Source organism: Lutjanus erythropterus, chromosome 1 (genome assembly GCF_056507025.1).
Source record: "Lutjanus erythropterus isolate fLutEry1 chromosome 1, fLutEry1.hap2, whole genome shotgun sequence".
Lineage (NCBI taxonomy): Eukaryota > Metazoa > Chordata > Actinopteri > Lutjaniformes > Lutjanidae > Lutjanus > Lutjanus erythropterus.
The window spans coordinates 10,027,406-10,053,378 of NC_139317.1; the positions used below are offsets into that span (position 1 = coordinate 10,027,406).

The window sequence follows — 25,973 nt, forward strand, 5'->3', positions numbered from 1 at the left end:
CACGCCTCTATGTTCAAGGAACACCGCTTCATACATACACTGTTGTTAGCGACGTAGCCACTACGGCCAAATTCATTTTTGACATTTTCATTTGCGACCACTTCTCAGAAGCTCACTTTTTTCTCACGGCCAGGTGAATACACGAGCAGCGGTGTACTGGTCGGGCGCCGTTAGACTGGTGTGTCAAATTGTTGCTGGTGGCAGTCCTGCGAGGTAAGTTGAAGTACTGTTAGCTCGTTAGCCGGATACCCTGTACTGATGGGGGTTGGTTGTTGTGCTAACATAGCATTTGGCTAGCTGCTATATAACCTTGCCGAACAGCCCAGATAGCGATCTAATATTGGTTGCTTTTCTGTGATGAGCTGACATTTTGGTTTATTCTCGTCTTCTAACAAAATGCCATGTGGGATTTTAGTGACGGCTACATTAGCTTGCAGCGCCGATAAGTTAGTAAGCCCGTCTAAGTAAGGCTAGCAAGCTAAGGGTCTTGTCCAGAAGGGAACCCTTCATTTGAGAGACTCTCGCGAGATTTACACGCGTTGTTTCCTCATCCTGCACGTTGTACGAATTTATAATTTTAAAAAAATATGACAGCGTTATGATTGCGATATGGGCATATTTAGGGGCAGAAAAGTCTTAGGTAGGGTTAGAGAACGTTTATGGTTAGACTAACGTGAACCTTCTCGCGAGATCATTTGCGGCTCTGGGGTTCCCTTATAGGCACGACCCAGGCTAAGAGTGGCGACCATGAATTAGCTGACATGCTAACGCTGAGCATATTGACCTGACAACATGCATTTTTGTTGTTAGTTTGCTCTCACTGTATCAGATTTTAATGTTTGGGTCGTGGTTCGTATCAGACAGAAATTGCTGGCAGAAAAGTCGTTCGTGTGACAACGAAATATTTTTCTGTCGAACTTCTCGCACAACTTGACGTTAATGCGACGTTATACTGTAGCTAGTGTTAGCAAGTTGGCTAGGTAGCGTTCTTCCTGACCCTAACCAGCTAGCGTAGTCAGAATTAGTTACTGACAGTGTAACTTTATTTAAGTACTTTGTTGTGTCGGTAGCCCATATGTTACAAACTAAGCAGCCGACTGTGTTGAGCTGCGATGAAGCATGGCTGTTTTCTTTTCGGCATCTTCCAGTTAGCGTTACCTAACAGCGTCAGTTAGCCAACACGTTCAGCTCATCTGGATTTTTCAGTAAGCGGAGTCCCGTTTACTGACCCGACACTCGCTGCTTCTTTCTGCCAACTAGCCTGCAGTTAGTCTGCAGATAATAAAGGTTAGCTTGCTTGCCACATAACTTCGAGCTAGGACGAAAGCCAACGTCAGCCATCAAGACTAGCGAAAGCGGTCAGCTCACCGAACACGACTGGCGTTAAGCTCGGTGTTTGGCAGAGAGGGGGAGGGGATGAGGCAGGGCTACAGCGAGCGAGCAGGAGGAAAGAGAGAGAGAGAGACAGCGCCTACGTGCCTGTAAAGTGTTGGCTTTTTGTAGCACTAGTCAACTAATTTCGCCTTCTTTAACCGCCTGCCATATTAGCTTCGCGTTTCGGCAAAGAAAATCTGAAGCTGGATATGCGACAGGCACGATCTCGGCGACTGAAGACCGTAAACTCAGACACCGTGTTTTCCGAAATAGGTGGTGCAGGGCAGTGAGGCACAATGTCTGCTCTCCGCTGACCAACTGCAATGACGTCTGCTTAGGGACTGTCAATAAATTACTTCCCGCTTTACACGTGTGAGGAATGTGCTGAGAATCATATAGATAGAGGCTTAATGTTTTTTAGTTGTTATGCAATCATCAAATCGGCTGTTTATATTGTAAACTTGAATTATGCTTTGGCGATATCAAGGTATTTTGTTATGCCAGGGTATTTAGAAGTCCCGATTGTATAGTTTACAACATCATCGTGAATGAAGATATCTGAGACATGAAAAATAAAACTATAAAATGAAAATGATTTATCACAATAGGGACCATAGCCAATAGAATTATTTGGATGTAGAAAATAAATAATTGGCCTGTCATTTCTGCCATATATAGCCTGTCTCCTGGCTAATTAATTTATAAGTATATATGGAGTCCTGCCACATGTAACTTTACTTTTTCCAACTATAAAAGCGGTTTATTAGCCACATGATATATCTGTAAATCATATCTGTTCAGCCAAATGATGTTTTGGCCTCTGAGGCAACAAGTGTCCTCAAGTTCTTTAGCAAAAATATATTGAATAAGGGTGCTTATTTCCTATGTATTCATTAATTTATGGACTATATGTATTTAAACCCAGTGAGAGTTGTTTAGGAAGGCTAACTGCATATTAAATATAAAGCACAGTAAATAGACAATGTCATATATGCTACAAAGACTTCTGTCGCCATCTTTTAATAATTTGTTTTACAGAAATAAGTTTTGCCAACAACCGAAAGGTATTCAGTTTACTGTAATAAAGGCCAGAGAAACAAGAAAATATTCAGATTTAAGAAGCTTGAATAAGACAATTTTGACTTTTAATTTTGAAAATTGTTGGCGGTTAATTTAATAATTGAGTCATCATTGCAGCCGTAAACACATTTGTATTTACCAAAAAAGTGCATCTTGTGTGGTTTAGGTCTGGATAATGTTCAAATATTTTCTATACCGGCACCTTGGCTCCAACACGGTTTCCTAAATGATACTTTTTGAATACCAATTTTATAAAAATCCTTTCTAACAAAAAGAAAATTACATTACATCACACTTGCTCACTTTAAAGGAAGAAGCTGTTCAAAAGCTTGGAAACAGCTGGAGAAACTGTTAGTCTGCACACTTAACTCAACCTGGATAACTGGGCCAAAATGAAGAAACTGTACGGTATTGGACTATACAAAAATAACTGACAAAATTCCTGTGGTAACAAAGGCATTTTTTTCACACTCGATTATTTGTATTGAAACAGTTCGATCAGTACCATTAAAGTAGAAGTTCTGTATTCAACCTTATTGCTGTTCGGATATTGTACTTGGCCATATTGCAATTTCAGTAATATTTAGATTTATTGTGCAGCTGTAATATATATCACTTAATAGTTCCATTTGTTAAAACTGCAAAGGCAGAATTGGATGATTTTGACCAGGGTCGCCCAGGATGTTAAAACACTGATCATTTTAAAAAGTACAAATTAAAGCAGACAGAAAATAATGATGTTATGTCATCATAAACAAATTGATTGGCAAAGTTGTTTGTAATGACAGAATAAAGCACCTGTGAAGTATGATAATAATATTTACATCTGTGGTCTGCAGAGTAACCCAGTTGGTAGGATTAAGGTTAAAATGCATTTATTGATATATAAGTCATCAATTTTCTTGAACATGGCTCTTTTTTTCCCCCCATGCAGTACTTTTACAGCCACGTGACCATTATATCAGATTTGACCTCTCCAGTCAGGGTTGAGAGTTACTTGTCTTAATGTGTAAACTGAAATGGTGGGAAACTGTGATGTCTGGACACAAAAGTTTCAATGAGACCACTAGAATAAGACACAACACAGGAGAGTTGATGGGTTGTGTCTGTTAAACATGACTTCCATCACAGTACCGAAGAGCTAAAGGAATGGTGGACATCTGGTAAATTACATTTGCATTGAACATAATAATTATTATTTATTAATTGTGTTAAAGAGTCAGTAACTTCATGGCATTTTAATGACAGGACTAAGAAGCCTGTAGCACCTGTGCCTGTTACTTTACAGACGGTCCCTAACCGGCTGCCACAGCCATTCTGCTGAACAATGATAGCACGTCTATTTAGGGACAGGCATGGACAAGCATTTTGTCTAATAATTTCCACATAGCCTTTTAGGGATTCTCTTTGATATTTTTTTCTGTTTTTGTGATTTAATTTTAGTGTAAATTGTAAACTTTGTGCAACAAGTAAAAATAGGTATCTTATTCACCAGTATACCTTTCCAATTGTAAATGCAGTGCACAAATAAAGGCTGAATTTAAAATAATTGCAGAGAGTGAAAGTGTCAAAGTGCCACAGACTGTGGGAGCCACACGGGGGGAAAATCCCCACACCGGTGTTAGTTTTCTCAGAACACTGTCGAACACCAACATTTCAGCCTTTCAGTTGTTTCCCCTGGGCTACAATGAGGAAACGTCATGAGACAGAGGGGCTTGGTTTCACATTCAGACAGTGTACAAAATTAGCATCAGCCACCAGCCAAATACTGGTAGATTATGCAAGTGGCTGGTAGATTTGCTACACTCACCAGCCAAAATAAAAAAACAATGGGTTGCTGGTAAAATTTGGAAATTCATTAGCCATATGGGAGATGGACAAAGAAGTTACTTTTGCTCCCTGCAGTCAGAGCTTAGTTATGTAAAAATCATTAGAGCTGCAGCAATTAATCAATAATTAATCAGTTATTAAATTAAGTGCCAACGTTTCTGATAATCATTTAATTGTTTGAAGTAATTTCTTTAAAAATATATGTCCTAATTCTCTAATTTCAGCTTCTCAAGTGTGATTATTTTCTGGTTCTTTTACTCCTCTATGATGGTAAACTGAGTATCTTTGGGTTGTGGACAAAACAAGACATTTGACCTTGGGCTTTAGGAAACGGTCATCAACATTTTTCACCATTTTCTGGACCAAACAACTGATCAATTAAGCATGAAAATAATCAAGAGGTTAATAATGAAAATAACTGTTAGTTGCAGTCCTAAAAATCATATTATACAAACACAAATTTTAATGTTTTGTTTTTGGATTGTTTTGAGAGCCCCTAGTTCAGTCTGATTCCTAAGTTTGTGAGTAACATTTAGCAGTTGTCCTGATAGAATCTGCCATTAAGTACCTGCGTGACACTTGTGGCAGACTTTTATTATATTTTTATTATACTGAAATTTCAAGTTCCTTTACATCTAAAGTGCAGGATTTGCATGGGTGCTTCTTGAAAACACTTAAATTTTAATGTTGTATTTTCAAGGTTTGAAAAGTTTGAAAATAATAGATTGCTACCTGACTGACAGAATATTTTGCTTCTATAATAAAATAAATCAGTTGGATATAGCCTCATCTAGGATGGCACATTTTGTAACCCTTCTATAGAATTTCAGTTTATTGCACCGTAAAATCTGACTTAATGTAATGACAAAGTGAAATAATCACTGAAGTATATGTATATAAACTTTTACCGGAGCTGTAAGGTGCTGCAAAAGCTTGAAAATATTCCTTGCAAATTCTTGAAAAGTGCTTGATTTTAAGTTAAGAAAAGGTGCAGGAACCCTGAAAGCATTTTACTCTAAAAAAGCCAACCTCCATGCATTAATGTTGATTTGTAAAAATACTGCAAAAAGATATGAGTAGACTGCACACTCTTGAAGAATGCTTCAAATATTTTGTTTATGTTTACACAACAGCCTGTTTACTGTCCATCTGTCTTTGTCCACTGCAGCCCCTTTGAGTATGCGTATACAATGAAGAGGCGAGTGGAGGACCAGGAACTAATATTTGCGCCCCAGCAACAGCAATCACGTCGCCCCCCAGTCCAAGGTATTGCAGACAGCTTCCAACACCGGGCCCTCGCCCCAGCCCCTACTGTGATAGAGGCAGCTGCAGACAACATGCAGCCTTCCACCGGCATCCAGTATTCTCTTCCCCAAGGCTACCAGGTATGAATGGTGTTAATGTGTTCGGCTTGGAAAATGGCCTCTGAGCAGGAGTTGCTGTTATCTTAAGTTGGCTCTTAGATGAACTTTTAAAGGGCACCAGATTCCAGTAAAATGTGCTTTTAGTGAATAAATGGAGAAACCACGTAGGCTCAAAACAGGATTACAGGATGAGAGACAAGACATTAGACTTCTTCAGCCTGTTTTTACCATTTTAAATTAGCCATTACTGTGAGCTGAACAAATAAAGGAAAGTGATAGCACTGTATGTTTGATTGGCTGTCTGTTTAAGTGGCTCTTCTCAAAGGAGCTGCCTCTGAATCAAATGTTTGTTAAAGTTCTCATCAACTTTAATCCCTGTTAATCATCCATGTTTAAGTGTTTTTTATCATGTTTTGCACTATAAGCCAAATAAATGGTAGCAACAATGACAAAAAATAGATTAACTTAAATACTATTCCTGTTTTGTTTTTTTTTTTCACAAATCCTGAATCGATTTAAAATATATATATAAAAGAACTAATCCTTGGTCTTCTCAATGCTAACATATAAAGGGTATTCCTAATGAGGAAATTAGCATCATAATTGCTCTAATATTAACAAAATGGATCCATTTTAATTCACGTGCTTAACAGAGAACCGACATGTGTGCTCTTACTTCAAAGCATAAATTTCCTCTGCTCTGAGGATAACAAATGAAAACTGCTGATTTCACATTATTACCTCAGTCTGTTGCTCTGGCTTTAACACTCTACACTGACAATCTACAGCAACCTAAAAGGGTCAAAACTCAAACTCAAAATACAACTATTGAGACATTGCATGCCAGGATTGGCAGCACGTTTGTATTTTATTAAGTGGTCACTACTTGATGAACAGGAACAACTAGATGTAGAATTTCATTTCAAAACATATTTTTACACATTTTTATATTAATTTGTTGTTGATTTTATTTACCATTTTAATATGGTAATAAAGTCTAATTTAATATGTAAAGGATGTTAATTTAAATGCTGACATTGTGCTGTTTGAAGTTTTCAAGAGCTCCAGTCATGTTGGCCAGACATCTTATTTTTTTTTTTTTTTTATGGCACCAGCTTGATGAGCAAAAACAGCTGAAGGTTACTGCGATAACAAAAATTGCAATAATTATAATATCAAATCACAGTACTATCAAGCTGAAAACCAAGGAATTTCCTGATGGAAAGAGTTTTATTTGTTACTAAAGTAATTTAGCTAATCACTAACTGATATTAGCTCAGTTAGCAGTTAGCCCCGGGGTGCCAGGAGCCAAACTTGGCAAGAAAAACCACCTTAATACTGTAGCCTATTTCCAATGGAGGCCAGCTGTCAAACTGACCGCTGTTGTTTTTGGAGACTATTTTGGGCTTGGTTTGGTCGTATTCACTTAATGGGGGTTCCGAGTCTGGAAGTAGTCAGCCAATAGGGCCGCTCTCCTTCCAACATCCATGGACCCACAATCAGCACCATTAGCTACTGTAAAAGCCAATTGGTGTCTGCAACGCATCCCTCTGCTTGTTTTTACAGGAAACATGTAAGTGGTAAGCACTCTGCTAACCGTTTCATGGAAGGTGAATCTTGCATTAGGAGTGTTTCACAGGCTTTTGTCTTATGGATTATGGATCCTAAAATTCTCTTAATTTCTTCCTAAAAAGGTGCCTACAATGCCTCAGAGCACAAGTGGACATGGACACGGACATAACAATACAGCACCTCATGTTGGTCCCCACACACACAGCCTAGCAGTTCAGTCCCAGGGCCCAACAGTGGTCCAAGGTCACGTTCATCCAACCGCACCGATGACTTCAACCCAAGGACAACAGCAGTTTCAGCGTCTGAAGGTAACTCTACATGGACAAATACACAGACTTATATCTACAAAGAAAAATAAAAAACAGACGTCTAAGCCAAGTGTGTACAGATATGATAATGAAATTAAGAAAAAAACAAACTAGAAAATGATTATCTCTCATAGTACAAAGCAAGGTCTTAACCTGATCTGCATTTTTAAAAAACTTTTTTCACTTTTGTAATTTTAAATTCCTTTTCATTTTGCATTCAGTGGTTACAGAATTCACATCTTTTTTGGGGAGAAAAGTCTAATTATTGAATTAATTAATTATTAAACTATTAAACAATATTTTCTTTCCTTTTTTCTCTCTCTTTGCTTTATAGGTTGAAGATGCCTTGTCTTATCTGGATCAAGTGAAGCTGCAGTTTGGAAATCAGCCACAAGTTTATAATGATTTCCTTGATATTATGAAAGAGTTCAAGTCTCAGAGGTGAGTTCTAATTTTATTGTCATTTTCCTCAACATCAGGGGAAAACCCATAGTACATTTCAAATGTCAAGTTTCAACATGCAGAGCAATATCTGTTGGTGATGATTCAGTTAGTAAATTACTGTCATTCATTCTCTTACTACAGCATAGACACTCCTGGAGTCATCAACCGTGTGTCCCAGCTCTTCAAGGGCCACCCAGACCTTATTATGGGTTTCAACACTTTCTTGCCACCTGGATATAAGATTGAGGTCCAAACCAACGATATGGTCAATGTGACCACGCCTGGTCAGATCCACTACATCACCCCTCATGGTATTTCTGTTCAGAACATCCCTGCAAGTGGAGCATCCAGCCAACCTGCAAGCCACCCCCAGCACCAAACTCTGCCACAGGCCGGCCTGCACACTACCGCCGCCACCCCCACCACTACGACCACACCTATCTCCACCCAGCCTGCTCAAAATAAAACCAGCAAGGTAGGACACAGGCTGCTATGTTGATCCACTGATTAGTGTATCATTGATTAGAACATGTTCTGGGCTTCTTATTGCTACTTGTTCCCAGACTTAAGTCTCACTAAATGTATTAAAGTATTTATGTCAAGTCCAGTACAGTAAAGAATTTGTTATTTGGCATAAAGGTGACCAAACAGAAGGCGACAGAAAGACTGAATAGGGAGAGAGAGAGTGGTACGAGAAAGTCTCGAGAGAGAGGGAGAGAACACTAAAGTTTATGTCCAACTATTCTAATTATTTAGTTGGCTTCAAATGAGGCTTTACATTCACACGGTTTTTCTTGACTGTCCATTCTGTTGAACTTGCAACATGCTAATAGCAAGTTCAACAGGATAACCTAAAAAATATACTGCAAAATAAGGCTAAACTTACTGCCTTCAAGTTTGAAGGCATGTCAGGGAGTGCTGATCGTGTTAAAGATCCAGAGTAGATGTTATACATCGGTTCTGCATTAGTTCTCCCTACCTCAGCAAATATGAACTCAGAAGTGATTTTTTCTCCTTATTATACACCAGAGTTTGTCCGACCCATGAGAATTTGTTCAGACAGTATAACAACCAACCGGCCAGTGTCAGCCTTAGATATTTGGTTATAAGGCAAACTCTATTGTCATCTTGTCTCAGAGATTTTACTTTTAGATTTTTTTTTTCTCTCACCAAACTGAATCTTAATTTGACTAGTGAAATGACATTCCTGTATTCTTCTCTGTCAATCCCATAAGCCAATTCAGTCTCCAGCACACACACCCACCAGCCAGCCCAACCCATCCATACCATCGTACGCCTCACCCCGCTCACCTTCGGTCCAGTCCCACACTCCTGTGAGCAGCACGCCGTCCGGCGGGCCACCTCTCCAGAACAACCAGCCTGTGGAGTTCAACCATGCTATAAATTATGTCAACAAGATCAAGAACCGTTTCCAGGGTCAGCCAGACATCTACAAAGCCTTCCTGGAAATCCTGCACACATATCAGGTAAAAAAAAAAAAATAGATGCTAATAAAAAAATATTCAGGAAATGTAGCATACAGAGATGTCCCAGTGCTGGGTACCCCCAGTAGTAATCTCATCATCTCTTTTTTTATGATATATTTCCAGAAGGAACAACGAAATGCTAAAGAGGCAGGAGGCAACTATACCCCAGCACTGACTGAACAGGAGGTCTACACTCAGGTGGCACGGCTCTTCAAGAACCAAGAGGACCTGCTCTCAGAGTTTGGACAGTTCCTGCCTGATGCAAACAGCTCAATGGTGAGTCTCTGTGAACACATTCCTACAGCGTGGCCATTTTAGCTGGATTTAATTTAACCAAAGTGGTTGGTCTATTGTTTGTTGCTGCCTGTGGAAAGTCTGAATGTCTTTCTGTCAAAAAATCTGCGGTCTTACCCCCTGTCTCGACCACAAGCATCTCAGATGTGTTTTAAACTTGCACGTCTCATGCATCAGACTTGGTCTCATTTTAATCAGCTCAGTGCGACTCCTGTCCCAGCTGTGTCTGATGGGTGTAAATGCGACCTGAAGCATTTTTGTAGACTTCAAGTCAATTTTTTTGATGATGCTTACAAAAACATGAGGCTGGTGCCCAGGAAGAGCTACTGAAAACATATTTTATCCACATTTTGTAACTGAGGCAGATCAGAGTGTGCTCCAGAGTCAGAGAGCAGCTCGCTCTGCTCAGGTTTAATCCCACAGACTCTCTCTTCACTTTACCTCACCGCTGGGAAACAAAAGACATGAGAACTTTTTGAACTTTTTCTGCAGTGTTTTCATGAGCAAGCTGTTTACTGGCACTAAACAACTTTACTGCTAAACTTTAATCCCTCTGCTCTTATCACAAACACCTGTCTGTTCTGAGTGCAGCCACTGGTGCTCTTTTTTCCTTTTTTCTTTTGCTTGTCCACACCCACTATGCATAGGCACTGCAGTGCTTATGATGCAAACATATGCATCATGTTGATGGAAAAACAGATCAAGAATGTTCACACGTACTAAAGGAAAACAATACATAAAGTTTGGCTGCTCATTTGCTGCTGACATTTTGAAAAGGCTGGACAAGATGTAGCCTGTATAAACGGATACTTGAGTGTGGCGTGGGCATGATGCTGACCTGACGTTTGCATCTAGCCGAGGGGTTACAGTAGTGTTAAATGCTAAATTAAATGAAAGTGAAATATCACTGAAATAGCACAGGAATGTCGGTTAGGAATATATCCAACACTCTACAAAAGAACATCTTCTGTGCCCCTCCTAGACACAGAGTGTTACAGTGGGTCAAATTCATTTAGCTGTGGTTTTCAAACTGGGTGGCAGGCCACCTCTGGGCAGCGTGGATGACGAGTGGGAAGAATATGATGCGATACAACCTCATCAGTATACACCAAATTCATTTCGCTTCCTTGGGCAGCTCCATTCGAGAGATTACACACAGATTAAACATACAATGCACATATGACAATTTCCACAAACATACAAAACGCATCAAACAGTCATGACAAATATTCATGTCACCTTATATCATCTGGACTCGGATCTCAGTTCTTCAGCCTGTTGCATTTAAACGGAAGTAGTCAATAATTGGATGGTAGAAGTTGGTATGTTTTGGTGGACCTAAAGTTGCATGATTATAATTATTATTATTATTGTATTGGCATAATTATGCCAGTTATGAAACCTGGGTTGTTTTACCAGTAGTTTCCTTGGTATTGTTAATGATTGATAAAAATGAGAAATGGGATTTTTTTTTTCAGCTCCAGAAGGGGGAAATGGAAAAAAAAGTTGAGAGCCAACATGTTTACCATCTCAGTGAAAATTCTAAAGACTAAAACTAAACGTCCTCTCTAGATTTGTCATCACTGTCAGTGTTACAGGAAGTGGTCCATGATTACTTAAAGTCAATGGTCTTGGTGGTTTCTGCACTGGTGAAAAGCACAATTTCACATTAGGAATAAAGTCAAAAACGGCACATTTTAAACAATTAGCTAAATACTTGAGTTGCTTGTTCACCACACTAATCACGCTCACTGACTCTTATTCTGCCTGAACTGGCTCACTTTCTTATGTTGAGCTTCTAAAAAAGTAGAAGTCAGTATTTAAACACATTTTCTTTGATACTTCCTGATAATGTTTCTGACTTCTGTTTAATGAGATTGTGCTCTGTAATGCTCTTCTCAGTTGCTGGGCAAGACGACACCTGACAGGGCAGACTCTGTGCGTAATGATCACGGTGGCACAGTGAAGAGACCCTTACTGAACAACAAACAGAGACTGAGCCCCAACGGCCTGCCAATCAGGAGACCCGGTGGAGTTGGAGCGACGCCGCCTGTCAAGGTACACACTGCTCTACATACTGACTGTCTGCATATATTCAGCTGTTTCTTTCTTTCTGCCATATTATAGATGTCAGGAATGTCAGTCAGCTGCAAAGGCCATTTGTCTCCAACTTATGTTAATGAGGATAGTCTAAATATTATAACATCAGCACCACAAACACCTTTCTGGTCTCAACAAAAACATCAGAACTTTCATGAAGATAGGATTTATTTCAGGATTGTTTTTTTTATACTGTTTTAGTTGAAGATGACAAATGGGTGTCTCTTTTATTGGAGCATCTGCAATTTTCAAAATAAAAAAAAAAGTTATTTTTTGAGTATTTTTGCCTTTAGTAGATGGGACAGCTGAAGACTTGACAGGAAAGCTGGAGAGAGTGGAAGTTGACACGCAACAAAGGGCCACAGGCTGGAATCAAACTGTGGCCACTGCAGAGGACTGATAGCCTTAGTACATGGGGCACACGCTCTACCAACTGAGCCATCTGGGCAACCCAAAATAAAACATTTTTAGGGCATGCAACAATCCTAACTTTTGTCTTGTCTTGTCTTTACCCGCCACAGAAGAAACCCAAAATAATGGGGAAAGACCACGGCATGACTGAAGTCAGCAAACACAGCACCAGCACTGAAACCATGTTCTTTGAGAAGGTCGGTATTGTTAGTTTCAGTACCAGTGTTGTTAATATAATATTTACTGTCATATTAATGATGTGAAGTCATTTTAATTTCTTTTTGCCGTTAATGAAAACCCTTCAACAGGTGAAGAAGGCTCTTCGGAGCTCAGAGGCCTACGACAACTTCCTCCGGTGTCTTCACATTTTCAACCAGGAAGTGATCTCACGTGCCGAGCTGGTGCAGTTAGTCATCCCATTTCTTGGGTGAGTTTAAGCATACACATATCTGTGGTCACCTATGCCTTAGTGTGTCCAATGGTATTTTTGTTCATTGTAGCTAAATAATAATTCTGTATGACAGTACAATGGAAGTATGGAGTAAAATTATACCAGTAATTCTGTAGCTCCTCTGTGTGAGGTTTGGTTTTCAAAGGACCAGTGTGCATGGGTTTTTGCAGCATTTAGCGGTGAACTTGCAGTTTACAAACGCCTCATGTCACCCTCCCCTTCCAAGCTTGTACAGTAGGAGAACCTACAGTGACTACAAATCTTATGTGAAATACATAAGGCTGTATCTAGAGCCAGTATTTTTATTTCCAGGTGATTACACTAATGAAAACACACTTAAGAATATTAAATTCCATTTCTGCCTTTTTCTGCTAATAGAGCCCCTTAAATCACACACGCTATACCTTTAATGAGCAATATATTGTGATTTTTTTTTTTATTACATATAACATGTCCTTTTTGTACTTGTCAGATTTGGATTTTAATGAAATATAATATTGATTTTACATCATTTTCAAGATCTTTGCACATCACATTTAATACTTTTACATTTACCAATGTCAGTATTAGACAATATACCAGTGGCTGTGGTCTCACTATTAATTGTCATGTTGTTGCATGGTTGACAGAAAATTTCCCGAGCTTTTTACGTGGTTTAAGAACTTCCTGGGCTACCGAGAGTCCAGTCATGGGGAGTCGAGCCACGCAGAGAGTTTACCCAAGGAGCGTGCAACTGAGGGCATCGCCATGGAGATTGACTACGCTTCCTGCAAGAGGCTGGGATCCAGCTATAGAGCACTGCCGAAGAGTTACCAGCAGCCTAAGTGCACAGGAAGGACGCCGCTGTGCAGAGAGGTGAGTCACTGACGGAGGTCTGCTTCTGTCACAAATAACATGTTTATTCTCTCCCACAGGACTGTCAGGTATGATGATGTCAATGCAGCAGCCTCCAGAGTAGAATTTGGTGTTGTGATCAGTTGGTGCTTCTAAATTAACATTCACCTGGCATTAAATGCCAGTAAAATTTGCTTCTCTAATGGAGCCTGAAATAATTGCTTAATTGTTATTTTGTCTGATTAATTCTCAATAAACATAACAATAACAATGAAATGACAGAAAAGCAGCTAATCCTCACATTTGAGAATAAGCCACAACCTCTTATATTTCTTCCCAGTTTTACCCAAGAAATTACTGAAATGATTATTGGTTACATTTTAGCAAAACTGATTGATTAATCAATCCTTACACAGTATTTCTAACATGATCTAAAGTGCACTTCATATTCAATATGAACCATAAAGCACCCTCAAGTTTGGTTGTTTGCTGTAAGTGGGCTTTGAATATCACACCTGTTTTTTACACACTTTGTTTTTATTATTTATTTTCCTGCCTTTTTGTTTTGTAATGTTTGTGCCTGCTGTGAATTTGACAGAAATGATGAGAGCTTTCACACTTTGCTCAAACTGAAATTTGAACTGAATGTCCTACTGCAGGTTCTGAATGACACGTGGGTGTCGTTTCCATCGTGGTCTGAGGATTCTACTTTTGTGAGCTCCAAGAAGACTCAATATGAGGAACACATTTACAGATGTGAAGATGAGCGCTTTGAGGTAAGGAATACTCCACTCAGGCTGCAAAGTAAAAACTGTAGTTTCTTGTATCATTACAATAAGAATGTGTGCAGCACTTTCTCTCCATGATACAATTTGCTCCAGAGTCAAAGGCCACAGAAAGCATAGACATAGTCACAGACACGTAATTAGACTTAGTTAAAGTCACCTGTCAATAATTTCACTGTGGTTGTGTCCCTTTTAGTTGGATGTGGTTTTGGAAGCCAACCTTGCCACGATACGAGCCCTGGAGACGGTGCAGCGGAGGCTTTCTCGCATGTCAGCTGAGGAGCAGCTGCGCTTCAAGCTGGACAACACAATGGGCGGCTCTTCAGAGGTCATTCACCGCAAAGCTATCCAGAGGATATACGGCGATAAGGCCCACGACATCATCGACGGGATCAAAAGGAACCCTGCTGTGTCTGTCCCCATAGTGCTGAAAAGGTTTATAGTCTGATTTTAGTTCTTTACCTGCCTCCGGTCAGGTCTCAGTCATATTTGCCAGTCTTGAGACCTCAAAACACTGCAACAGCATTAAATTTACTTTAAATTCTCAGGAAACAATACAGAATAATTTGTCCCTCTAGTGTGAACTTGCGTAAATATCTGGCAAAAATTAGCACTCATCAGTTCTCCTTTGTTTGTTTATTTTTTGCCCCTGTCCCTAAAAGAAAATTGATGTGGAAGAATTTAACAAAATGCAAACAGGAATTCTCCTACAGGGTTTATAGACCCTGTAGTGTGAGAAACAAGTTGTGATAATGAAAGGGAGCAAAATGTGTGAAAATTAGTCAGAAATCTGAAGAAATACAGAGGAATTGTGACCCTGGGAGGAAACTGGGAAAGGGAAATGAAAAACGGGGGTCTCCTGGGAAAATTGGGAGGGTTGACAAGTATGGTCTTAACAGTTATTCATATTTTATTTAAAAAAAAAATGGTTTAGGACCACCGAGTTGTGCATCACTTTTTTTGTCACTGTTTCAGGTTAAAAATGAAGGATGAGGAGTGGAGAGAAGCCCAGAGAGGCTTCAACAAAATCTGGCGGGAACAGAATGAAAAGTATTACCTGAAGTCACTCGACCATCAAGGCATCAACTTCAAGCAGAATGACACCAAAGTGCTGCGCTCAAAGACCTTACTGAATGAAATTGAGATGTTATATGATGACGTAAGTAAAAATAAAGTATAGATCTGGTCTAGATTATTTTGTTCTGATACAGACTGCTGTTGTCTAGTAAGAGAAATACCTCAAATTTCAAATTCAGCCCAATCTACTCCTGTCTGTGTCTTGTAGCGCCAGGAGCGAGCATCAGAGGAAACTGCCACGCCGCCACCGAGCGGCCCACACATGACCCTGACCTATGACGACAGCCAAATCCTGGAGGACGCCGCTGCCCTCATCATCCACCACGTCAAAAGACAGGTGGGCATCCAGAAAGAAGACAAGTACAAGATCAAGCAGATCATCCACCACTTCATCCCTGACCTGCTGTTTGCACGGAGAGGTGAGCTCTCTGACGTGGAGGAGGAGGAAGAAGAGGAGGAGGAGGATATGGAGATGGATCAAGACGGCCCCAAGAAGCACAATGGCCTGCCAGGCAGCAGCCCATCCAAGTCCAAGCTCCTCTTCAGCAACACGGCAGCTCAGAAGCTACGTGGCACAGACGATGCCTACAGTCTGTTCTTCGTGAACAACTACTGGTATATCTTCCTTCGTCTTCACCACATCCTCTGTTCTCGTTTGCTGAGAATCTACGGGCAAGCCGAGAAGCAGATTGAAGAGGACGCCCGGGAGCGAGAGTGGGAAAGAGATGTGCTGGGACTCAAGAGGGAGAAAAATGAAAATCCAGCAATCCAACTGAAGATGAAGGAGCCAAGTAAGTGAGAAAACAGGACAAGTGGTTTTAGTTTTAATTTTAAAGATTTACTTAGCAACACAGAATTTAATTCCACTATAGGACCGTGATGTATCATATTTTGTCATTTCACACCATACATCCTAACACATTTACTGTTTTCTTTCTGTCTGCAGTGGATGTTGATGTAGAGGATTATTACTCAGTGTTTCTGGAAATGGTGCGTAATCTTTTGGATGGGAACATGGAGCCAGCTCAGTACGAGGACTCCCTGAGGGAAATGTTTACGATCCATGCCTACATTGCCTTCACCATGGACAAACTCATCCAGAGCATCGTCCGGCAGGTCAGTGCAGTCATCATATTATTTCATTTATGCTGAATGAACAAACTCTAGAGCACTTAACTTTTGTACTGTGTGAAGTTTTATACAAATGTATAAATAATGTCTTTATTCATACTGAGCTTATTTTGTACATAATGAATAGAATGAGTTTTAATTATGTCACAAAGTGCATTGCAAGAATGAGAGTCTGCACATGCTAATAATAAGGAAACATCTCTGTGAATATTAGATTTTTTTTAGTATTTGACTGAAATTCTACTTATTTACGAACCAGTCAAATGATCGATTGTGGGAAAAAAAAATTGAACATTATCTTTAGGTTAACTAAATTCACCACAGTGCAGTGGTTGAACCTGCCTTGTAGCCTGAATGGGTGCTAATCAAAGTTACACATCGCTGCCAGACAAATGAATTCCTGCCATTTGAACATTTCTTTTTTCATGCGAACCTACATAGTTATCTTCGCGGCATATCTATGAAATAAATTTACATACACCAGCAAGACACAATGCATTATAAACTTCCACAAGAAGCAACATGAAAAATGTAAAAAGAGTTACTGTTATTTAGTTTGCTTCAAATGAGGCTTTATGTTAACGGTTTCTCTTAACTGTCCAACAAACAGAATAACGGCAAGTTCAACAAGTTGATATGGTGTCAGTTTTGTTAGTTATGCCTAGTAGTCTGCATTAAGTAGTTCAAAGTTGTGAAAATCGCGGTGTTCTGACTTCATGTCTTATACGTCTAATAAGACTGGAAGCAAATTAAACCATTAAACAATACAGTTTATTAAAAAAGGAATGCATTTGTTTAGTAAAATATATTTGAATGTTATTTTATTCCAAATAAAAGCTATTTCTAACTCAAAAATGAAATGCATCAGGTTTGCATATGCCTTTCTCCTTATGAAAGTAACATCAGCGATTTTCCAGCCCATGAGAATTTGGCTTGACAAGACTGTATCGACCAACCAGAAGTCTTTTTTAGGAATTCAGTTTGGCTCCAAAAGAAGCTAGTTAGATGACTGACTCTGTAACCCTTTTTGTGCATGTGTGGACACGGCTGTGTCTTACTAAACCTATTGCTTTCACAGCTCCAGCACCTTGTCACAGACGATGTTTGTGCGCGTGTAACAGACATGTACCTGAGTGAATGTGCCAATAAAGCCACGGGGGGCACACTGTCCACGCAGGCATCCAGGTCCACAGCAGAGGGGGCCTACCAGCGCAAAGCAGAGCAGCTTATGTCAGATGAGAACTGCTTCAAGGTACAACAAGCCCAGAAATTAATAATAATAATGTACATCTTAAGCGCGTCTTAAATACTGTGAGCACCTTGTTTATTAGCGACTTCTCTGCTTGTGTTTCGTCTAGTTGATGTTTGCAAAGAACAGAGGATCCGTCACTCTGGCCGTGGAGCTGCTGGACACAGAAGAGGAGAACTCTGATGAGCCAGCGGAGGCAGAGGTAAGACTCGACATCAGATACTCAAGAAAAGTTCATGCAGTAAGTCATCAGTTCATTGGTTACACCTACATAGCTATATCCTGTTGTATCTAGTATAACATGCGCTAAACATGACAGTTATCAGTATGTTTTTGAGGCCGGAGTTAATTATGCTTTTGAATTATGTTGTAACATGTTTCTAGATTTTTGTCCCGCTGAAGCTTCCATCAGTGGGATCAATTAAAAAGAATTGTGACCAAGATTTTATTCTAAACTTATTGTTGAAAAATCAGAACTCTCTCTTATGATGTCATATTTGTGACATATTTGTCTATATCAATATATCTGGGATATATACATACTTTATGTAGGAGGATGACAGGTTAGTCATCATGTGTTGTTCTTATTATTGTTGTGATCATTACGCTTGTTAATTGATGCAGTGCTGCTGAGTCTGTTACTCTTGCTTACTCGCACTGTAATTACCCTGATGGGGACACCGTTATTAAAGGTAAAATATCCCAAATTTCAAAGGCCATAACCACTTGTCTGGTTTTGTAGAGGTTCCAAAGGTATTTCCGTATGCTATTCTGTATGCAGCACATGTAATTTTTTTCCCCTGTTCTCTTCTCCACAGAGATGGTCAGACTACGTGGGCAGATACCTGAACTCAGATTCTGCATCCCCAGAGCTGCGGGAGCATCTAGCCCAGAAGCCGGTGTTCCTGCCCAGGTGAGGCCCCAGCCATGTCTCCCTCTTGTCTGCACTCTTTAAGCTTCTGTCCTGAGGCTCTAGTCAGCCGAGCAGCCACTCCACTGTTGACAAGCCAAACCAGCTGCCAAACACAACTCCTTTTTCAGAGATAGCCACAGTGGCACTTCTGCACAAGCCTGACTAAGGAAGCTCTCTCAAATCCTAAAAATTTTGGGCATAAGGGCTCTGCTTTTTTAAAACAGAGAGGGTGTGAGAAGGTAAACTTAAAGAGAGTAGCTCCACAGTTACAGTAAAGTGCTTGCAGTGCCTGAATGCCCTCCTGTCTGTTAAGAATCTCATCGGCCATGAACGTGACTTTTTCAGTTTCTGACCTCTGCCTCACATGGAAGATTGCACTTTACGTGGCCATCTTTTTTAAAAAAAAATTGAATTTATTTATTCATTGATTCAGTTCCTTTTTAATGGGAATTTTATTTATTAACAGTAAGGTTTTTTAAAAATGGTTTTGGCTTGATCGTGGGTTTTGAATTTCCTCCTTAGCTGACAACTATGAGGAGTCATTTGGTTTGATTAATGACATTGTATTGAATTTAAATGATGGTTTTTCATTGTGTAATATAATAACAAAGGTCATTGAATGCACAAACTGAAAGCAAAACAAATGGGTTCCACCTTTTTCATTTTAATTTGATTTTTCTACAATGTCTTTGACCTGAGTTTGAGAGACTGAAGCTGACCTGAGTATGACTTTGTTAAGAGAGGACAGTGAAGTGAAGTCGTGGTTTCCTTTTTCTACCTTATCATGCCCTTTGTTTGTGATTGTATTCAGATCAAAGGTCCTGTATGTGACTGAATCACTGTTTGCAAATGTAAATGTTAAAATGTCCATTTGTTAAAGTCTGTTATACTCAGTGTTATGTTTGTAATAATTTTCAGTGGAAACAGTGCACTCCCGTTGCAACTTTTTGTTGTGGGTGAGGTTTTTTTTTTCCACTGGTTTGACACAGATTAGTGCTCATAAGTTTTTAAAAACTGGTCAAGCACATTATCTGCAACACATGTACAGAGGAGTAGGGTTTGTAAATAAAATGATTGTCTAAATTGTATGTTCATGTTGGTGTATTTCTTTCCCCGACACCTGAGAGCTGTGCATGGAGGCGTGGTTGTGTCCGCTCTATCTTAAAGCTCCAGTTGAGTGTTGCACATAAAGCCTGTCTGTCATTGCTGTTTTGGTGCTTTTTTGAGTTTTTTGTTTCTTTGAGATGGCTGTCCATTACCATAAACATTTCAAAAAAGATTTTTAAAGCACAAAAAATATTGTTCTTAGTTTTCTCTTATTTAATGGGGCAGTTCAGATTATTTGATGTGGAACCATATGAGGTACTTGTTGAAAGTCGGTGTATTACCTACAGTAGATGCCGGTTTGCATAACACTAGTTAGGAGAACCAAAGAGGGGCACAAGCCTGGAAACTAAGTAATGTACTGCTGTGGATGGAGTCAGTAACAAAATATTTTTTAGGCACTTGCCTAAAACATCTGTATCGTTTTACGTTTATGCTATATTTAGAATATTTTTACCGCTCTACCTTGCTGTCAGGCAGCCTTTCGCGACAGAAAATCGCTGTTATAGAAGCCAAATATCACTCTTTCCAAAGCAACCAGAGTCCATAGGTAAAATGACGAATTTTACCTTGCAAAACTTGTAATTAGCTTAGCTGCCACTGCCTCAATGTCTTAGTTTGTTTGTGTAATTTTGTGACTTCAGTGTTTTAAAAGGATAGTGTGGATTAATTTAAGTCACACAATAACACAAACAAACAAACAGATCGAGGCAGTGGTTGACCAGCAGCACCCATGTTCTTTAAGGTAAAATTACTGATTTTGCACATGGAGTTTGGTTGCTTTGGTAAGAGTGATATTTGGCTTTCTCCCATTGGAAAAAGCTTTCTGACAGCAAATTAAAACGGTGAAACTATTCTAAATATAGTGCACACTTAAACTGATAACTTTTTTCAAGTGGCGTAAACACCTTTTGTTGCTGACCGTGTCCACAGCAGTTCATTGCTTACTTCTTTACTTCTGTACCACCTGGCATCTACTGTAGCTAACACACTGTCTATCAACCCAAGTACCTCATACAACCCCAATCAGATAATTTGAACTATCCCTTTAACCCATTGCATAAATCTTGTACCTGTCTGATTTATCAGTGGGCTCACCCACATCTTGTCCTTTTTCCTCTTTTATTTTCATCAAATCTATGAGAGATCAGCAGCACAAAGAGGTTTTCACAAATATCTTCAATGGCAGTACAAATTCTTTCTTTTCCAGTTGTGTTGGGTCTTCATCTCATGATCATAACACTCTGTACATTGTTGGTGAAAGTATGTGCACATCAAAATATTCTCAGCTCACATTCTTTGATTGGTATCCGATCAGGCAGCAATTTTCTAGTGTTTGTTTTTAACGGTCTTGACTTGAAATTGGCCTCACTGTCATGTCTTTTAAGTGGAGCCCTGAATGCAAAAATATGCTTCATGGTTTCAGTCCTCGCTCACCTGTACCCTCAGTGGTAAGTACACATTTAAAACTTTCATTCAGGTGGGGTGAATAATGCATTTTTTTTATTGCCTGCACAAAATCGGGATCAATTTTCAATTAAGAGAAATATCTGTTTTATATTTGAACTATGTGGCTGTGCAACGGAAGTGCACTGTACAGAAATGTTACGACTGCTGCCTCTGCTGCTCTTATAGATCCACATTTCCTACGAATGATTTGACTCCCTATCTAATTCTATTGCTCGGTGAGTTGAAATGCATGGGTTTAAAGATTATTGTTTAAAGGGACAGTCCTCTCAAATTTGTCTATACTGCTCTGAAATTTGCCTAATGTCGTGTGTATTGCGCCTGACCGCATCCCTTAGGCTTTAAAATCATAAAGTGCATACTGTGAAATACAAAATAGTGCCTATATAACATGCTGAAGTGAAAATAAAACTGTTTACAGATTTTAGAAATTTGTGCGAACTTTCCCTGTAAACGTGATGCACCCCTTTGATGTGTGGAATAATCAGAAGAGGTTCTCTGTGATCAGTCCGTATCGTTCATGGTTGTCGTTCTGTTTTGGCCTTCAGGAATCTGAGGCGGATAAGGAAGTGCCAGAGAGGATGGGAGCAAATGCAGCAGGAGAGAATGACCAAGGTCCCATCGGACAAGTCGCAGGACGGCGGCAGTGAGCTAAAGATGGAGTGCATGTTCAAGCTCAACTCCTACAAGATGGTCTATGTCTGCAAGTCAGAAGACTACATGTACAGGCACACGGCACTCACTCGGGCTCATCAGGTAAGCACAGAAGATAATAGTCAAATACTCATTAAAGATTTTTACTGCGCACAATTCATTATTAATAGTTATATAGCTGCAATAACAGGACTGGTCTGAAATGATAAGTAATATCAAAAAATATAAAATATTCAATTGTGTGTGTCTCACATGACGACACTGAAGCATCTGCCTGTCTACACTTTTTGTCAGTTTTGTCTGCACGTTTCAAGCATGAGCAGCAAATGAGCAGCCAAACTCTCTGTCCTCTGGACACAGTTCATCAGATCAGAGCAGAGCGATTTCAGTTAAGCAGTTGTCTAATGGCAGTAAATGTACAGTTTGTACGCCAGAAGAAGTTCAAGAAGTTCTCGTGTCTTGCTTCTCAGCTGCTGTGAAGTGAAGGGGGAGGTACAAAATGTGTAAAGAAAAAATTTTCAGTGCCTTTTCACTGAATGCTAGCCTCACATTTGTGCAGGCATTGTCAAATAAATAAACCTGAAGCTTAAATAAATGCTTCAGGCCAGACACAGCTGAGGAACAAGATGCGCAGAGCAGGTACGGATACTGCATGGATTAAAATGAGGCTGTTATGTGAGATGCATTAGTGAAAAATGCATCTGACTCACTTGTAGTCGAGACAGGGGGGTAAGTCACAACTGTGAACATAGAACACCCGTTCCAAAGAAGTTGGAACGCTGTGTAAAACATAAGTAGAACAATCTGTAAAGTTACGAAATGCTAAAATAAAACCCCCACCTGTTTCGACCATCCCACAGGTGAACCAGTTAATACAGGTGATTGCATCAGGATTGGGTATTTGTTTGTGAATAATTGCATTCTGTTTTCATTTATATTGTAGAACAGCATCCCAGCCTTTCTGAACCGATGTTGTAGCACTTAGAATATTGCTATTTGATTTCCTTGAAAAATGTTTGATAGACAGATCCTTTTTTTTTATTTTGGCTGAGATGTCTACAGTTAGACCACCAGTTATTTTCATTTTTTGGCCATAAGTGCCAAAGTAAAGTGATTGAGACTTTGATTCTAAAACCCAAAGTAGCTCATAGAAGTTACTTAATAGGAATATCAAATTGACGTATTTGAGTGTGTTATCAAGTTGGAAGGTTTTTCTGTATTTGTGGTTGTTCTGATTATAAGAAATTATGAATTATTTTAACTTTTCAGTTAGTGGGTTATTGTTTGTTTCCCATTTGAATTTTAATAATGATGTTTGAAATTATATGTTTTAACAAATGAAGAACTTTTTCATAGTTCATAGTTCATATTTCATATTATTGGTTTGGATGTTGTCAACTAAAAGCTCATATTAAAACTTCATGTAACTCTTACAAGAATATTTTGGCATTCATCCTGTGGTGATACAGTGCCCCCTAGTGCATGTGGATGGAAGTCACCTTTTTTTTCACTTTTACATTCTCATTCACTAACAGACAGACACCTCCAGAGGAAAAATCTGGGGCAGAAATAGCACCCAGAGCAAAACATCATTATTTTTCATAATTCTGTTATGTAAACCACTTTAGGCTGCATGTGTGGTTGACAGCTGCTCTGTTAATACTCTTTCTAGACACATTTCTGTGTCTTTTTGTCTTGTACTTTGGACTTGCTTCCCAGTAGCTGAGCTGTGTCGTTCTGCTTCACGTCTCTTTCAGTCCCACCAGCGGGTCAACACACGGCTGCACAGACGCTTCCAGTCCTGGCTGGACACCTGGGCCAAAGAGCACGTGACCAGCGACATGGCTGCCGACAGCAAGAAGTGGCTGATGGGAGACGAACGAGAAGGCATGTTGTCGTGCACCACCACCTGCACCCCCGAGGTCCTCCACTATCTCAACATTAACAAGTACCGGGTGAAGTACAGAACTCTGTAGTCTCTGTTATCGACAGATAAACTGTGGCCGTCTTCACACGACAAACTGCCGGTGACGACTTCATACACACAGTAGCTTCATGCGGATTTCTCCAAACTGCTGTTACTGGACTCAGTTGCCAAAATCTTTTCACAATTTAAACAGGATTTAGATTTTCTCCTTTTTTTATGTTTCAGAGGTGAATCAGGAACTTTGTCCTCACTATCAAGCTTTTACTGCAAATTCTGCAAAACTTGTGTGAAATTGAGGTTTTGTCTCCACCCAGTAATCTCATTATATCAGATGTTGATTTTTAAATGACATTAATATATTAAAACACTCCATGCTGCAGCTTCTCTTTGGAGAAATTCAATTTAAACATCAGAAAACTGGTTCAACATTTCATAACTCAGCCACTTCACAGTGAAATAAGTGTTTTTTTGAGGACCACCTCATCATTTTACAGGAAATAAAAACAAACAACCTCAGTTTTTTCTCTTCAGCAAGAACAATAAGCACGTGTTACTTCTGTTAAAATGTGTGTTGTTGGACTTCAGCTGTAAACTTGTATAGCCTGTGAATGTTTTCCTTTCTGGTGGTAAAGGTGCAATAAGGCACTATATTATATACTGTATATATTCAACATCTCTGGCGACTGCTGGGTTGATGCTCAGCATCAGTAAAACCCCAGCAGCGTGTATCGAGTACAATAATTTATGACCGCCCAAACACTTTGTGTAAATATGTTGTTTATATCTAGATTTTTTTATTATCAGATGTTATTGATGTGTAGCGTACTTTGACACACACATAGTATCAAACTTTAGCTAGAGGTTGCAGAGAAATTTATTAAGAAAATGCAAAATTTTAACAGTTTTTTACCAAAGGATGTTAATTAGAGATCTTTTTCCTTTGTGGTCTGTTGAACGTGTCGTCCTTTAAGTCTTTGTTTAGTGGAAAAACTCCCCGTTTTATACGTGTTTCAGCCCCTTTCTGCGCATTTCTACCTTCAGTCGCTGGCATCTTTGTCACTCGTGGTTTTAAGATGATTGAATGTAGCTGAGCAGCGTTTTCTCCTTTTTGAAAGTACAGTATATGTCCATTTTTCAAAGTACTGAAGTCTCAACAGTACTATCAACCTTTTCTTGTATTTAAACTTTACCAAATGGTTAGAATCTGTACGACAGGTTCAGTTGTCTTATAATGTATCACCTATAAAAGCTGTACAGGAGTTGTGTTTATTTTTTATGCCCAGTGTTGACAGCGAACACTGACTGATGTATAGTAGGTCTATACGTGAATGTCAGCCATGTGACTTGTGTACAGTTTAAGGATTAAGAAAACTAGCAAGCAATAATTCCTCCAGTCGCAGCTTATAAAGGCTCTCAGTTTGTATTTCTTGGTAAAATACAAATGTGAATGTTGTATTCCCTTAAAAGAGGGATGTAAACTTAAGGATTTTTATTGCCTTTTCCTCTCCGCCGGTTGTTTAATAAAGATAGACATTGTAGGAAAGGTTAGACGAGGTGTCCATCACACTGAAGGCTGTAAAGTGTGTTTCACAGTTGAAATCAACATATAAACCGGCTTTTCTGAACATTAACTGTAGGAAAACAGCCAGATTCTTATAATTTTTCACGTATGGATCACAACAAACTTTCATCCATCGACATTTTCCTGATCTCCATTTAAGGCGATGGTCAGTAACCGAACCAGCTACAGACAATCTTGGAACAGTTTATTACTTGGGTTTTTATTTTTATATTTACTGTGTTTAATATGGAATACCACAGGAAGTCCCGCGGAGCTGATTGTACATAAAGACCTGGTTTGTACCTCGTTTAATGTGTCTCTTCTCTTGACTTTTATGATGTTGTACATGAGTGTTAGTATGGTGTTTGGCATTAAACTATCCTTTAAATAGACAGACGCTCGGTTGACCACTTCTTTCTTCATTTGTGACTTTGTGTTTGTACGAAACTTTTTGTTTTTAAAGCAAATTATTCAACAAATGATATGTGCAATATTTAATGTGAAAAATAGACTGTGTAAAGATGGACGATGCCGCTCCTCTTCCTCCCGCTGTACA

At 39.4% G+C, this 25,973-nt stretch overlaps 1 protein-coding gene across 1 annotated transcript; it reads left to right on the forward strand.

Moving 5' to 3' along the window:
* The first annotated feature begins 6 nt into the window (after nt 1–6).
* On the forward strand, nt 7–25,809 carry LOC146332621 (paired amphipathic helix protein Sin3a-like). Its single transcript, XM_084739318.1, has 21 exons — nt 7–213; nt 5,453–5,669; nt 7,343–7,528; nt 7,863–7,969; nt 8,114–8,447; nt 9,208–9,459; nt 9,583–9,735; nt 11,656–11,811; nt 12,375–12,461; nt 12,573–12,691; nt 13,345–13,570; nt 14,209–14,325; nt 14,531–14,769; nt 15,310–15,493; nt 15,620–16,202; nt 16,358–16,527; nt 17,621–17,794; nt 17,901–17,993; nt 18,610–18,704; nt 21,824–22,031; nt 23,687–25,809. Exons 2-21 carry the CDS (start codon nt 5,475–5,477, stop codon nt 23,903–23,905), a joined length of 3,897 nt encoding a protein of 1,298 aa, XP_084595444.1. The 5' UTR covers nt 7–213; nt 5,453–5,474; the 3' UTR covers nt 23,906–25,809.
* The last annotated feature ends 164 nt before the right edge of the window (nt 25,810–25,973 follow it).

Bases quoted from the DNA above. Each gene is read 5' to 3' on its own strand.
- LOC146332621 (XM_084739318.1), top strand. From the start codon at position 5,475: ATGAAGAGGCGAGTGGAGGACCAGGAACTAATATTTGCGCCCCAGCAA. The intron at 9,460-9,582 runs GTAAAAAAAAAA...ATATATTTCCAG, and splicing joins AAATCCTGCACACATATCAG to AAGGAACAACGAAATGCTAA. The intron at 14,326-14,530 runs GTAAGGAATACT...TGTCCCTTTTAG, and splicing joins GTGAAGATGAGCGCTTTGAG to TTGGATGTGGTTTTGGAAGC.